Source organism: Bombus terrestris, chromosome 6 (assembly GCF_910591885.1).
Source record: "Bombus terrestris chromosome 6, iyBomTerr1.2, whole genome shotgun sequence".
Lineage (NCBI taxonomy): Eukaryota > Metazoa > Arthropoda > Insecta > Hymenoptera > Apidae > Bombus > Bombus terrestris.
In genome coordinates, this window is record NC_063274.1 from 3,539,007 (window position 1) to 3,554,980 (window position 15,974).

The 15,974-nt window shown below is 33.1% G+C and overlaps 2 protein-coding genes across 10 annotated transcripts in view; one reads left to right on the plus strand and one right to left on the minus strand.

Moving 5' to 3' along the window:
* Positions 1–15,974, minus strand: part of LOC100643404 (calcium/calmodulin-dependent 3',5'-cyclic nucleotide phosphodiesterase 1) — a 217,247-nt gene that overhangs the window by 59,568 nt on the left and 141,705 nt on the right. The gene's annotated exons all lie outside the window — the stretch shown is intronic.
* LOC100643731 (maltase 1) lies at positions 4,758–13,974 on the plus strand. Its single transcript, XM_003395866.4, has 8 exons — positions 4,758–4,945; positions 8,037–8,224; positions 8,920–9,189; positions 9,657–9,908; positions 10,241–10,426; positions 10,863–11,064; positions 12,280–12,622; positions 13,165–13,974. Exons 1-8 carry the CDS (start codon positions 4,786–4,788, stop codon positions 13,298–13,300), a joined length of 1,737 nt encoding a protein of 578 aa, XP_003395914.3. The 5' UTR covers positions 4,758–4,785; the 3' UTR covers positions 13,301–13,974.

Consider the following 15,974-nt stretch of genomic DNA (forward strand, 5'->3'; position numbering starts at 1 on the left):
TTTCGTTATACGTTTAATTCGTTTCTACGATTTTTATTTCGTCTACATATCAATATCATTTCATGTGTCGACTACGCATGAGTATCGTGTACACGATATTCCATTTTCGAATTTTGAAAATACAACCTACCATTACCCCTGATAAGCACCGTGACACCATTATACTTTTAATAGCGGCGAAACATCTAAATGTCGTGCTCAGAATGCTATCAGAAACTTTCTCGACTCATTGAAACTATGATCGCTATGTTGCAAATTTACTGATGTTGAATAAATTATTTTATCCTGACAGAACTATCGGCGTACGTTCGTGCGTTTTAACAAAACTCGTTCTACTCCTGAAATTATTTTAATTTCACTTACGCTTGTATAATACGTATCTGATTGCGAGATAATAGGTAGGAAAATTATTTGAAAAATCATTTCGGGAAATATTTATTCAAAGGTATAAATGCCAGCTAAAATAAAAACTTATTTCATTTGACAGTTAAATGATAAAATTATTCGGAGGAAGATCGTTTATTCACTGAAATAAATTATTTCGAACTAACATCTGCTCAAGTAACACGATAACTTAACGATAAAAGTTGCTAAATATTAGATTTTTCTAATGATCTTGTCCATTAGAAATATTGAAAAAATTATATTCCTGCAAACATCTGAAATTGTACATTTTCCACCATCATATATTTACTGTCTTTTATATGAAATGTTTGAAGATCATCTTACAGAAATTGAAACAATAAAGCTTATACATATCTAATCATTAATAATTTAAAAATAGTATCTTGCACAAGTATGGTTAAATATTACATCAGCAGTGTGTTTTAAAACCAATAAACTTACTACATTTCTGCGTTAATAAGAAGGTATTAGAAGAGTAAAATCTATATAGGGTGTATTCTAGGTAATAAGAGCCAAGATAGACGAATAAATATGCTTGCCACGTGTTCTTTTAGTACAGAATTTTAAGATATAGACTACAGACTGACGTCATCTTTATCATTAGACTACAGATATATATATATATATATTTGTTGAATATAGCTAAAGAAATGCAAGATATATTTATTTCACACATTAAATATAATCAATATTTTACAATAGTATTTTACTTTAAATATTTCATATATCGTTGCATATTGCATATACACTCGTTTAGAAGTTTGCAGCGCAATTTGTTTTTCGAATTTGTTGCCTTCGAACGTTTTTGTACATTTTCCTGAGGAAGAAGAAATATTATCATTAAAACGTTTAATCTTAAAACAGGATCCCACAATTACAGTTTCAATACTGTAAAGCAGTAATATTACGAATAAGATATTTATTTACTTAAGGAAGCCATTATTTCTGTTGAAATCCTAACATGTGACGAACTTTCAAACAGAAATATACATTTCTAGACTTTTCTATAGATACCCGCACTTTCACATTGCTCATAAACATACACATATTAGCAGTTTAATCAATTCGTAACATTCATTGCAGATACGATTGATTATCTGTAGCCGATTACCTTTTATAGGATTTGTTATAAAGCCATTTCTGACAAATATCATTGGATCCGATTGCCAGTTTAAAAAGTTGAGTTATTATAATAGAAGAGCGAACAGCAAGTAATTTGTTCCAGAGTATAGTGTGTTTTTGCTGCGGCTCCAAGATCGCTTGTTAAAGATAACTACCACCTTCTGAATTACGTATTAAAGAAGAATAGCGACAAAAACTTTTACCCTTTCTCCCTTTCATCTCAGTTTTCTGTTTCATTTGATTGAGTCATAAGCAATTACCGTTTTTATACACGAGCTTCATTTCTCTTTTAAAGAAGCTCAGAAAAATAACTTAATGCCCGTTATAAAATATTGCATTTCCTTGTGTATTTGGTAACTTGAAATTTCTTACGTACAAAAATTTGTTCATTTTGACGAAAGGAAAATTTATATAAAATCTTGTACACGATCGTCGTTATCGAATTTTCGTTTATCGAATTTAACGTTTAGCTTGTGCTCCTCGGGTTTAGATTCGTTTCGAAGGCTGATCATATGTTCAGGACGAAACACGACTAACTAATAAAAGAATCATCGAAAATTCTGTTTTCAATAATCGCCGTATATTATCATTAACTTTAGGACTCTCACGAATATCCTATTTTGATATCTTCATTTTAGTCGTAGAAAAAATTATATTATTATTTGATCTACAACTATTTGATCTGTAAACACTGATCGTTGTTCTTAATAATATTACGAATATGTAGCAATGTGAGTTGAAGTAATTATTAGGACACTTTACCGATGTGAAATTATTGTTTACTTGTGGCAAAAGATTCTTTCAAGTTTCTACGCTTATTCTCATTAATCAAGTGACTCGATTTCAAGTCGCTTGAAATAACTTGACTAATCCGAGCTAGACTTTTTTAAAATAACATAATCATAACTAAGAACTGGAAACTATAGAAGTTCATAACCATCCATCTGTAATCAACAGCTACTTATAACTAGATATCTGTGCAATTTCATACCTTTATGATCGTACAGAAATAGAATCTAAATAAAGGCTTGTTTTACACAGTAAATATTACAGTAATCGCTTCATCTTGGATATGTTAACTCGTTTAAATTTACCATAAATTCATACTCAGCCGCATTCCACTTGCAACTAATGTCAACGACAGAAATTAAAATAAAGTAGCATTTTGCTCGTGAATTGGTATAACGAGTCTTTCCCACTGTACGTTCTAATTGTTTGCTACCTGTTTCCGTTTGTAAAATTCAACAATTCCAAATATTCTCCTCAATTTTGACGGGAGGTTCGTTGGTTGCAATAGAAAACATCTTCCTTCGTTGCAATATATACAGAGGAAACTTTGGTACTACTTCGAATTACCCACCGCGCAAAAAGAGCTGGCAACTTCTTTTCTCGTTCTTTGCCGCTTTCAACAATTTTCTTGGCACACACCAACAAGAGCAAGTTTTATAAAATCTCCGCGCAACACAACTTTTCTTTCGAATTTCGCGGAATCCCGCTTCGAATCTCCTGTTTCCTCGTTGCGAAATTTAGCGTAAGGCGGGCGACTAAAATTCTCAGAATCGCGCACAATGTGAAGCTTATTCGACTTTGCAATTGACGTGGCAGTCACAGGCTAACAGCCTTCAAACTTTCTAACATTTTAAACATCTTACGTACCTCTAATGTCTAATAATAATAATGTCTAAATTTTTTATTTTTAAGATTAATTTTTAAGATAGTATCTGATAATAATAATCTTTAAATGTTTAACGCTAGAATTATCGATAGTTAACACGAAGCTATTTTTATCAAAAACAGTGAAAACGACCGGTCTTTAAAAAATACGTAATAATAGAATATTTTTATATTTATCGATTTATTTTTGGTATTATTAATCCATCTGGGATCATGATCCCTAAATGACGTTTGACACATTTATAAAATTCTAGAGCCAATCATTTTGACTGCTGTGGTATTTCTAATGCTAGCATCTGGCGATCTAGCGATCGATCCTGAATTCTTCTGATATCTAATATCAACATATCGAATGATACGCGGTGAAAATTTGAGAAACGTGTGGGAATTTGTACAAAACGAGGAAATTGGTTAATCGAGGTTCGATAAACAGATTGCAGGATCCTTTTACACTTTAACAAGTACCAGTCATTTTGACTGTCATTGGTATAAGTAGCCTTAATACGAAATTATTTTCAGTTTGAATACATGAAAACCAAAATAAAATTCATTCTATTATTCTTTTAATTATCGTTGCGAAAGTCATTACATCATTGCGGAAAAAAATATAACATGAAGTAGGAATTTTAAAATAAAATTGTAAAACCAGTCGATTTGACTGGCCTGGTAGTTCTAGTGTTAAGACTAGTCCGAGCTAACCCAAGCTAACCGAAACCTAAAATCAAACTAAAAAATATTAAATAAAGAAAGTATAGATTACTGAAGTATGTAGAGTGGTTAAAAAAGTATTTTTCTACACACACTTATTTTTCAACGAAGCATTTTCCTTTTCTTAAGTTCTACATTTCCTTTCCTTGGTATCAAATTGTTGCAATTATATGAAAGTACTATTGAATGATACGAAATTTACTACAGTTGGATCTAATCAACTAGCGTATAAGTGCGATAATAAACGCAGTGGTGTGCAAATACTTTCTGTAGTCACTGAGTCACTGTACAAATTATCGAATAGCTAGGCCAATTTGAACGACGATTTCCTTCTTTATTTTCCTGTACTTGCAAATTGAAACGATACAAACACGTAATAATGCATACATATTTAAACGCATAGCGGTGCAAACGTATGCAAGCCATATTCACGTCCATTTATAAACCTCGCTCTAACTTTCTTTTCTTTCCTTTCGTTCTTTTTTATTTTTCATTCGTCCACAAACCTACACGCTCCCCTGCTACACAGCAAAGTAAAAAGCATGAAAAACACTTTTACGAGTATCTGGAAAACTAAAGCCGAGCGCAAGTTCCAAATGAAATTACTCAGAATCATGACGGAGAAAATATTCGATGAACTCTAATCGATGTAATTACTAAAAGTATCTCATTGTAAAAAATACACGAACGGTGAAAAGGTAGGACATCGTTCAATTCAAATTGCTCGATCATCGCGCGATTTTTCTTTCGTATCGTGTTATTTATCGCGACTTTTCTTAATGCTCCGTTGATAAGGACATGCGATACGCTGCTCTTTTTTACCATCGAATCTGGCATATAAGAAGCCGAGTGATTGCGCGCCGCATCATTCAAATCATGAAGAACATCAGCTTCGTGGTGGTTGTGCTTCTCGTTGCGGTCGGCCTGGCCGCCGCCGAGATCAAGAACAAGGGTTGGTGGCGAAATGCGGTTTTCTATCAAGTGTATCCTCGGAGTTTCATGGATTCGAACGGCGATGGCATTGGAGACTTGAAAGGTAAGAAATCCGTAGGAAACATTAGGATGTTCAGGTATCTGGTAACGTTCTGTGACATGCGAACCGTTCGTTGCATCATTTGAGACAGTTTAAAGAATATCGAGACGAAACAGATGTGACATGATCGCGATTCAGAAAAGCTAGAATAAATAAGATGTAATTTGAATAAATTCGTGATTTAATTATTAATGATAATTAATGAGAAATATACGCTAACTGGTGGAAAAGTTTGGATACGGACGCAGTGGTGTATGAAATATTCTGAAATTTTTATACCGTTTCATTTATTAGTCTTCCTATAGATCTCTTTCTTGTAGCCGTTCTTCTCTCTTGTAATGTTCGATTCGTTCTCTCGTGATCATTATACTCTGTGCTTGTGCAACTAAAATTTCCGATTTCTTGTCGCATCTTTTAACTTTACTCGCGCCATATCTACACACTATGCTCAGGGAATAAGAATTAAGTTCGTAGAAGATTTGAAGCTGGTAAGTAAGGCCAAAATTGAAACGTCTAAGCCATAGAAAATGTATTTAAGTGTACGATACTGTAAACTACCTAAAAAAGTAATAAACTATTAAAAAACATGGTCATTTAAAGATCGCGATTCAAGTGTCGATGGAAGGAAGTTTCGTAACGCGACATATACATCTAACGAAGTGTAATAACGAGATTCTTAAGGATTGTATCGTCATAATTGCGAACTACAATGGCCGAAGCTGACAGGTGTAAATGGTGTTCCTTTGAAAAATTGTCGGAGGAAACCAACAGAGAAATCGAAAGACTGTATAAATCTACATTGTGAATTCTTGTTATAAATAGTGATGATGATTTTGTTAATGGTTCGTGTTAGTTCCGCTTAATTAACCAACAAATAAATTAATGATTCATCTGATCGTACAATTAATATTGTAATTAATTATAGTGTCTAACGGTAGTATCGTTAGTGGTTAACGATATTTTAAGTGATGCATAAAACACTTGGGCATCTCGTGTACAGTGTTGGCAACTTGGAACCAATCCAAGGTTTCAATTCCTCGCCTAATTACTATGATATCAGCGGTTATTCCCAGTTAACAGTAAAAAGTAACAGTGATTTTCTATAATAACGAAGGAAATAAGAATAAGCCAATAGTAAGCAATAAAATATTTAGGAGATTTATACGTTGAACAGTATTTTCTTACTAGATAAATGGAAGAATACTCTGCAAACATTCTTGTCTATTTTTTTCAAGTAACATCCTTTACTTTTAATTCTTTAATTCTGTACACGTTTCGCAAGAATAGCACGGCGTACGATAACAAAAGATAAAAACAGTTCCGTAATATTTAATTGCACTTCTAGCATCATACTTCCTTTCTTTCATGTACGTGATGTAACGTGCGATCTTCGAACGCTCGATAGTAATTAAAAAGATTCGTCGAATCCCAGAAAATGTCTCCTACGACGGTGGACTAATGAGACAGTGGTAGGATCGGTGATTATTTATTTAAAAAATGAATTGATCTAAATAATCGCGTTTCAGACTGTAGTTGGCATTTTTCCCATTTTCATCTTTCTACAAATATGTTATATCTATTAGTGAAATATCTAGCTTTCCAGTATTTATATATTTAATATTGATATTTAGATTGAAAATTTTCAGAGATTCACACGACAATAATTGTGCGACGTTTAATGATAAATCATGCCAATGGACAAAACGTAAAATAAAGTGTAGCAAATTTTATTTAGAAATGTCTGTTAACTACAGTCGAAATTTATTCGTTTTAAGGCAATTTATTTTATTCTAATATACTACAATTTCTTATTATACCACAATTTCGATTTTGCAAGTATAATATTTGATAGATTTCACGACATACAACGAACGATACAGAAGTATCGGTTCGTTTCTAATTTTATATACAGATGAGAACACGTTAATGAGTTCTAAGATTACATTAAATTGTTACTTACTTTGCCGTATGACGCCACGATTATTTGCGTCTTTCACTTACCTGTAACAACATCGATTACGACATTAACAAAATTATGCTTCGGTGTGTCTTTTTAAATATTAAAACGATACTCGGAATCGTAACAAATTACATCAATATGATTAATAGTAAAATACTAACATAGTAAATGCATAAAATTTAGTAAAATCTATTATTAGAACGTAGCTTCTCCTTTAACACCTATGCATATAGAATTGGTAGTCGACACTAAGATGTACAAACTATTCAATGGTGATTGTTTAGAATAGCGTGCATCTTATCAATTTTGATAAGCTTGAAAATGTAATGTCAAGGTCAACGTTTTGAAAAAAATTTCCCTATACGTATGTACGGATCGCTCATCTTTAGTCTACGTGATATTGTATTAATATCTATAGTATTATCGATTTCATAAATATATTTTTATAGATAAGACGACATTTTTCGAATAGCTGTATATATGAACATCCATTGATATCTCATATCTCACAATTTTATCTAATCATACGATAGAAAAACAAGGTAAAAGATTTCATACTATTCTGCCTATTGAACGGTGGAATTTTACAATGTTATTTTTTTCATCATATTATCCGTAACATTTATCGAAATATTGTTTGCACATGCATTACTGTTCGTAAATATTTCCACGCCTCTAAATTATTACCAATATATAAAATGTATTTCGAACGAAGTTCTTTAATTTAATTTTGACCTTTGATCTTACATTGATCAAACAGTCATGCATATATACTTAGAATTAGTAGATATTGTTGGTAGGAAGTAATTGATATCAATTGAAGACTACACGAGAAAAATATCATAAGCTCATTTTCCGACTTTTATATCACTGAACGATTATATGACTTTTATGTTAGAACGATACAGTCTGATAAACTCAAAGACCGAATGATATTAATGTAGTTTCTATGTTAATATTTCATTTAATTAATTAACATAATGTAATTAATCAATATAATTAAATCCATCCCATTCCGTGATAACTATCAAAGTTCATCCTGATCGATCACCAGTGTCGTTCGAAAGAATATCCTCCATTTGTATTCCTATAATCGTTGGAATTGACATAAAATTGTACTTGGTTTTCTCACAGGTATTACCAGCAGACTTCAGCATTTCAATTCTACCGGAGTAACAGCGATCTGGCTGTCACCGATCAATAAAAGCCCTATGAATGATTTCGGATATGACATATCAAACTTTACAGACATCGCTCCAGTCTTCGGTACTCTAGAAGATATCGATAATCTTTTGAAAGAGGCTCATAAAATTGGTTTAAAGGTAAAGCGAAATGAAATTTTGCGAATGACGATCGTTGATCTTAATCGAATCGTACAACATCGTTGAATCGTGTTAAGCAATTAAACAACACGCGTGAAGAACGTGGAGAACGAGAGTTTGTTTTAAAGACAAGTTACGTTAACAATTGTAATTTATTACTTGCTTGTATAACATCGAATTACGATGCATATCAGCATATTTTCAACGCGAAAATAATAAACATTTACCATAATACAATAAAGCAATAATATTACCATAGAAATTACGTTGAAAAAATCTGGAAATACCTGTTATCATAGCGATGAGATAAAATATTAAATAATATCAATGAATAGCAGTTGTCTCAATGCTAATAAGCATTTCTTTGATAGTCGAGTTTGTTGAATTATTAGCACTGGCTCAAATATCGCGGTTATTGATTCGTGCCGCACTTTATCCATGTAAATAATTCAAAATTAGTTTGGTAAATAATATATATAATATAATATATAATAAATAATATAATCAAATATAACAGTATAATATAATAGGCGTGATATAAGATAGTGCACCGTTATAATTATAATAGTTGGTACTTCACGATTTTTAGCTTTTCCAACATGAACAATCCATCCGTCGATTTGATATATTCGTAGGAACTTACAAAATCGCTAGTAATCGTAAAGGATACGGATAATTTTCTTCTTATTTTTTAGGTTATTTTAGATCTTGTTCCTAATCACACGTCTGACGAGCATCCCTGGTTCGAAAAAAGCGTCAAAAAGGAAGGAAACTATACGGATTACTATATATGGGTCAATGGAATAGGAAAAGACAAGAAGTCACCACCTAACAACTGGGTCAGCGTGTTCAATGGATCAGCATGGACGTATCACGAAACAAGGAAACAATTCTATTTTCATCAATTCTTAAAGTCACAACCAGATTTGAACTACAGAAACCCGGTCGTGCAGGAAGAGATGAAGGTATAGTTCGATCGATTACATTAATATAATTCAAATTGATTCGACGAGACCGCGAATTTCTTTCCATTTTGACTACCGTTTTTGTGTGTAGCTCTCGGTTCTGCTATTCTATGTTTTACCATATCCTATAGTCTATAGAAAGAAAGTAAAGCTAGAGAAAAGTAAGATAAAAGAAAAACAAAATTTTTTCGATAGGCATCGATATCGACGATCGATGGGCTGATTTTTGTGCACAGATTTAGAAATTGAGAAAGATCATTACGTCATTTATCCAACATATTTTTCATGAAAAATCGAGAATCTTCCACGTTGGCCATTTTAGTTAGTATCTGCTAGATTATAACAAGAACGATGCGATCGCGTCATTGTGATAAGCGTGCCGTTTTTATTTCAATGAATCTACTTTTCTATCTTTAAATAATTATTTCTAACAGAGCGAAACACGTATGGTTATTTTATTTTCGCAGAACATAATGAAATTTTGGTTGGACAAAGGAATTGACGGGTTCCGCATAGATGCTGTACCACACTTGTATGAGCTGAAGGACATAACCAAAAACGAACCAAAGCTTGATCACGTGGATCCCAGTCTCAATGCATCTAATCACGCCTATTACAATCACATTTATACAAAGGACCAGAATGAAACTTACGAATTAGTACAGAGCTGGCGAAATTTCGTGGACGATTATGCGAAACAAAATAATCGTGACGAGATAGTAAGAGAAAGCAAATATATTTTTGAATAATTTTATCTGCCTTGAGGACTATATTCTATTTCGATTTTGTCAATTCGCAATATTTAATATTTTAGTTTCTTCTTTCGAGTTTTAATCTTTGAACGTGTCAATGAAATGCGGTAGCTTCGCTGGTATTGAGATCTCGATAATATTCAATCCTGCACCTTTTTATCTTCAACAGAATGTAGAAAGCGCAGAATACTTCACGGATAAAATGTTCAACATTTAAAACCATTAATCCAAATTTGGTCCTATCGCAGAAACCTTATTACCCAAGTAGCCCGTCTCCACGTTAACATTTAATGTTACAGGTGCTTCTGACGGAGGCGTATACTTCTTTATCGAACACGATCAAGTATTACAACTACGGCTCGCACGTCCCATTCAATTTCAAATTTATAACGGACGCCGATGCAAATTCCAACGTCTCTCAGTTGAAGAACGTTATAGATAGTTGGATAAATGAAATGCCGCAGGGTACGGCCGCAAATTGGGTGGTACGTAAATTTTTAATCAAACCACACAAGAGTCTTTAATAACGTTGAATATGCGTCTTGTTTCCAATGAATGAGACAGAAAATGAGAAATTTTGATTCGTTGGGGAATAAGGAAAATCTGCTCTGTTAATTTAGGGATAAGAAGACGATTAGAACCCTGAACATTCGCTTAAATTTTTCATTTTAACAATATTCTTTCGACTACCTAATACTTTCGAATATCAAAAAGAACATCAACTGTGTACAATTTTTGTCGAGTCTAATCAGAAATGAAACTGACGCTTTTCACTGAAAAGTATGTATAACTTCAACGGATCGAAGATAAATATCATAGAATAAAGAAAATCCAACAAATGCCGAATGTTAAATATCTGGTTGGATTTAGTGCGCGAGTCTATTCCATTGAAAGTATATTTACATAATTATATTTCTATAGATGGGAAACCACGATCGGGTTCGTCTTGGCTCACGTTATCCTGGTAGGGCGGATCAAATGATAATGCTGGAGATGATTTTGCCCGGAGTTGCGGTTACGTACTATGGAGAAGAAATCGGCATGGTGGATATACCTTACATGAAATACGACGTACGCGATGGCTGTCGATCGCCATTCCAATGGGATAACACTACCAGTGCAGGTGAATACACATTTTAGTTTATGGTATTGTGATAATGTAAAGAAGATAGGATGAGATACGTATTTATATGTATCTTGCTTCGTTTAAAAATTATTTAAAAACGATGGTAAAACATCTCTTATATATATTTCACTTACAAATAGTATAAGTATGATCAGTATAGTATAAAGCAACAAGATATTTCGAATTTGTAACTTTTGATAAAAAGTTAAAAATCTTCTCTTTTATCAATATTTTATCATGGGATTATCATATTTACGTGCAAAGTATGATATCGAAGTCAGATGTGTTTTCTTCATTTACGTTTTCCATAATATTTTCACATATTCGTTGTGTTGTTCGTTCAATTTCCTCGGGGATGTTGTACCTCAACTTGTTAAGTGTAGTGGATTTATTTTCACAGACCTCCACTTCGAATACTTCCATAGAAAAAATCTAGAATTGTTAAATCAAGCGAACGAGAAACTCGATCAAGCTCAGTTACCACTTTCTGACTGATTTTGATAACAAGTTTTTATTACGATAGCACACTCTTGAGACATGAACCGTTCTATGATAAAATTTAACGAATATAAGATGTACTACTATATATATATGCGTGTGTGTGTGTGTGTTTTTGATCTTGTTTTGTTTAAAAACTATTTAAAAACGAAATGATACAACTTCTTTTATCTACTATCTTTTACTTCCGTTTATTGCTAGGAGAATTTTTAGTTTTGAAATTCCTTTCTACAGTTCAATAACAATTGAAAGGTAAAGAAAGGTATAGCTTTCATATTCAATGGTCTCATATTCATAAATGCAGAATGTTTTATTACCGCAAATGTTAGTAGACTGTGAATTTATAATAGGTTTTGAATTGGGTTTTGTTAATTTATTTAAATTACTGGAACGTGCAGCTGCGTTCTTGTTTTAACAGTCAATTCTTTTCGCTTCTAGACAAGCTCGTAAACAAATCGGCGGAAATTACATATATGTATAACTGCTTAATTATTTCAATGTTACATTGCAGTGACATTTTCTGTTAAGAATCAACTAATTCATTTTTATTTAACATCATTTGTCAAATTTTATTTATTTGTTTATCATGGGATTTATGAGTGAAACGATATATAGCATAGCAAATACTTTAATCCAGAAAGCTTAGATTAAACCATTAGATGTTATACTTAACGTACGTATTTAACAGTTGGTAAACTCAAATTTTATTCGTAGGTTTCAGTAAAAACAAAACGACATGGCTACCCGTCAACGATAACTACAAAGAGATCAATTTGCAGAAAGAGAGCAACCAGAAGAACTCTACCTATCAGCTTTACACTAAATTAATCGAATTACGAAAGAGACATACGCTGAAACATGGTTCTCTCATAACGAAAGAATTATCGAAATATGTGCTTGCCGTCCTGCGAGAAACCGAATCAGAAACTGTATCGCTTTTGATCAATACTTCACAGAACAGAGCTTCAGTGAACTTGACGGAATTGGGCTCAACTAGGGTGAGCGAAAAGCCAACTAAGATACAACTCGGTAGCACGAACTTCGATAAAGAGCCAGGGTAAGTGAAAACAATTATTCGAATCGAATTCTCCTTGTATATTCTAATCAAACATTAAGATCGTTTTGAATAAAGTCTAATCGATCGATATAATTTTAATAAAGTATAAGCAAGATTTAAGTCCGAATATAAGTAGCGGAACATACATTTAGTGGCTCATGAAAATATTCGAGAATTTATAGAAACTTTTTATAAATATATTCTGTGTGTCATACGAAGCATTTTGAAATTTCATTAATATGACAATGGGACACACCTATCGTTGTTATATCGATAAATTTTGAATGTATCTGTAAATGTATATAGAAATTATGGGATATTTATCGCATGCGTTTATTGCACTTTACAATTTGAATGACTAATTATTCGTTACGTTAGTAAGCCAATTTAACGAGGGCATCTGTAATATTAATTATATGTTTCAGACCACTATTTACGCTGTATATTAATTTTAATTATTTCGATTTATTAATTTCAATTGTTATTAATTATTTCAATCATCGAATGCAGCACTAGTGACATAACAATAATTTATTTTTCAGCATCTCGGTTAATAACTCGATAATCGAACTTCCTGGACAAGCAGCCGTCATTCTGATTTCGTCCGGTGCTAGTTTAACCAGTTACTCAGTCATATCTCTTCTATTCGCAGTGTTGTTTTCCCTTTTCCCATGGTAAAACATAAAAACTGTTTGTCTGCTTTCTACTTACTCGTAGACTTATGTGATATGTGAATTTTAGACATTAAGCTATTCGATGATGCATTTGTGGTTTGCCGAATTTCATAGCGTTCTTAATAGCGCGTTATACTTTGTTCTCGTGTTTCACAAACGTTACAGTTCGCTTCTTCAGGACAGACTTGATTCCAACTAAAACAGCTTCAGGATTTGCTCTATAAAAGTGAACTGCGATGTTCACTGAAAATACTGGAACGAAGCGTAACGAGTTATTAAAAATGCAATCGAGACTCGAAGAAGTACAAATATGTTATGTAAGTGATATATATCTGTCACGTTTAACGATCGAACAACACGAAGTATTTAACGCGTAAAAAAATGACAACCAAACGGTCAACATATTATCGAATTGTAATTGAATTGTACGAATAATCACGATTGCGATTTGCGCGATAAGATCTCGCGTTGTCGAGCGTAATACACCGATTAGCGTATTATACGAGACAGAGTAGAGTGAGTTATTCTACTGATAATTTTCCCGCATCATTACACCGTCGTTATTCTGTCGTAAATAAACTTGAAAAGTAAATGCGATAATTGTAACGATACTTATGCACTTAAAATTGGAAAATGTTACACTCTACGAAATACAAATAAATATTTGGACAACGATTACATCGTGTTGCATTATTGTCCCTGAATGATGTGATAACGAAAGTAAAAAGATTTGAAAACATTCTCCGAACTTATCTGTCGAAATGATATTCGAAGAATATTATTTAAAATCTGTACTATTATATTTACATTTTCTCAGGTAAAATATTCTATTTACCGCTTCTAAATATCCGAGAAAACTGAAGTCTTATTATTTTCTTTTCGCCATCCTTGATCTTCTTCGCTTAAAAAATGCTTACAGGTTGTGTAATTGTTACAAATTTAGAATACTCACAGGCCATACGATTGTTAGAAATAAATCATACAGATAGATGGCAGGTATTATCAACGTAACGATTAGTTAAATGCTTTGAACAGAAGATTTTAAATTCGTCAAGAGGCTGACGTGGAACGTATGAGCATAGGAAAGACTTGCGAGAAGAATTCTTTGAGAAATTGGATAAAGAATTAGTAGACATTGTATTTACCAGAGATATCATCATCTTAGGAGGCCTCTATAGCCACACAGATAGAAAAGACAGTGATAAACTGGTCCATTTCATGATAACAATAACGAAGTAAATATACATCTGTTAATAGACATCTGTATGCTTAACGAACTAAGAATAACAAATGGATTTTACGAACACAAACACACCCATAAATATACCTGGGGAGGCAAAACAAAGATATCAAAACTTATCAACAAATCAATCATAGATTATCTGATTTTGAAACGGAAAACCTGTATCGAACTACATGACGTAAGAGTACAAAGAAGGGTAACACGTAAATCAGACTACTATTTATTACATTGTTTATTTATTTCTTAAGGCCGATGTATCGCTAATTTTTGTACAAGGAGATCTCCTCGAGTATCTTAACTACGATATCGATAGTTTATTCCAGAAAAGTACTAAAAGTGATTATCAGCAATGAGCATAGTTTCACAAAAAGCCATAAGTACGAAACAACAAGAAAATAGTACCGAGATACGATGGACAGAAGATATCGAAGGAATAGTAAAAAGGATGAAAGCACAATAATTGAAATTAAAGACTATTGACTGGAATTTCGTGCTGTAAATTAATTCGCCACTGTCTTTCATAACGTAATGTTCTAAAATTATTGAAAAAATTCATTATACCTTGTCGAGAACGAGTGGCGAGAACGAATCTCAGCGGAGGATAAAATTATAACGAAATTAATTATGCGAAACTAACGAAACGATAGTTTTTAAAAAATGAGCGAAATACGTGACTGAATCCAAATTCCAAGAATCTTGACTTGTACCGCACTAATTTTCAATCCGAGATTTGTCATCTCAATGCCTCAATTTACCCTGATCCTTAAAAAAATCCTCCACTCGGATGCGATTTCGAATACACAAGTATGTAACAAGGAGCATGATTTGCGCGTTATCCCGTCGATGGCGTGCGAATAATACATAATATCGCGGCTCTGTGACTTTATTAAACACCTGTTGCGTGTCATTTTACAACGCTTCCTTAGGAGGAAGATCAGCTGGAAAGAAAATCGAGTTTCACGGCGTTAACCGAGAAAAAGGACGGCTATCGGATCGAACCGATCCGTTATCGATCTCTCCGCTTCTTCTTCTTTTTCTCTCATCCGATTTCCACCGCAATCTGTCCACGCCCTACGTCACTACGCCCTCGTATCTCGGTCCGTTCACGCAGAAATTTATGTGGCCGGATTCGCACCTGCTGAGACAGAATGGTCGATGAACGAACGGGGATACGCGACAGAAGGAATTACGGTTGTTACTGTTACCGTTCCGTTGTTGGAATTCCGCCAACCGAACTCTGATAAAACTCTTCTGTTAAGCCTGATATTTCTTTCCCTAAATCTTCACTCAGTTTTCCACGCGTTTCTACGATGGAATCGTTTTACTTCGAGTGATTTTCTTACATTCAGCTTCTCATTCTTTCAAGAATTTCCTTGCAAACTGGAATTATTAGATGTTGTTACCGATTATGTGGTAGTATGAAATACACTTTGGC

Coding starts and splice junctions, on each gene's coding strand:
- LOC100643731 (XM_003395866.4), top strand. CDS start 4,786: ATGAAGAACATCAGCTTCGTGGTGGTTGTGCTTCTCGTTGCGGTCGGC. Junction 4,946..8,036: donor TGGCATTGGAGACTTGAAAG/GTAAGAAATCCG, acceptor GTTTTCTCACAG/GTATTACCAGCAGACTTCAG. Junction 10,427..10,862: donor GTACGGCCGCAAATTGGGTG/GTACGTAAATTT, acceptor ATATTTCTATAG/ATGGGAAACCACGATCGGGT.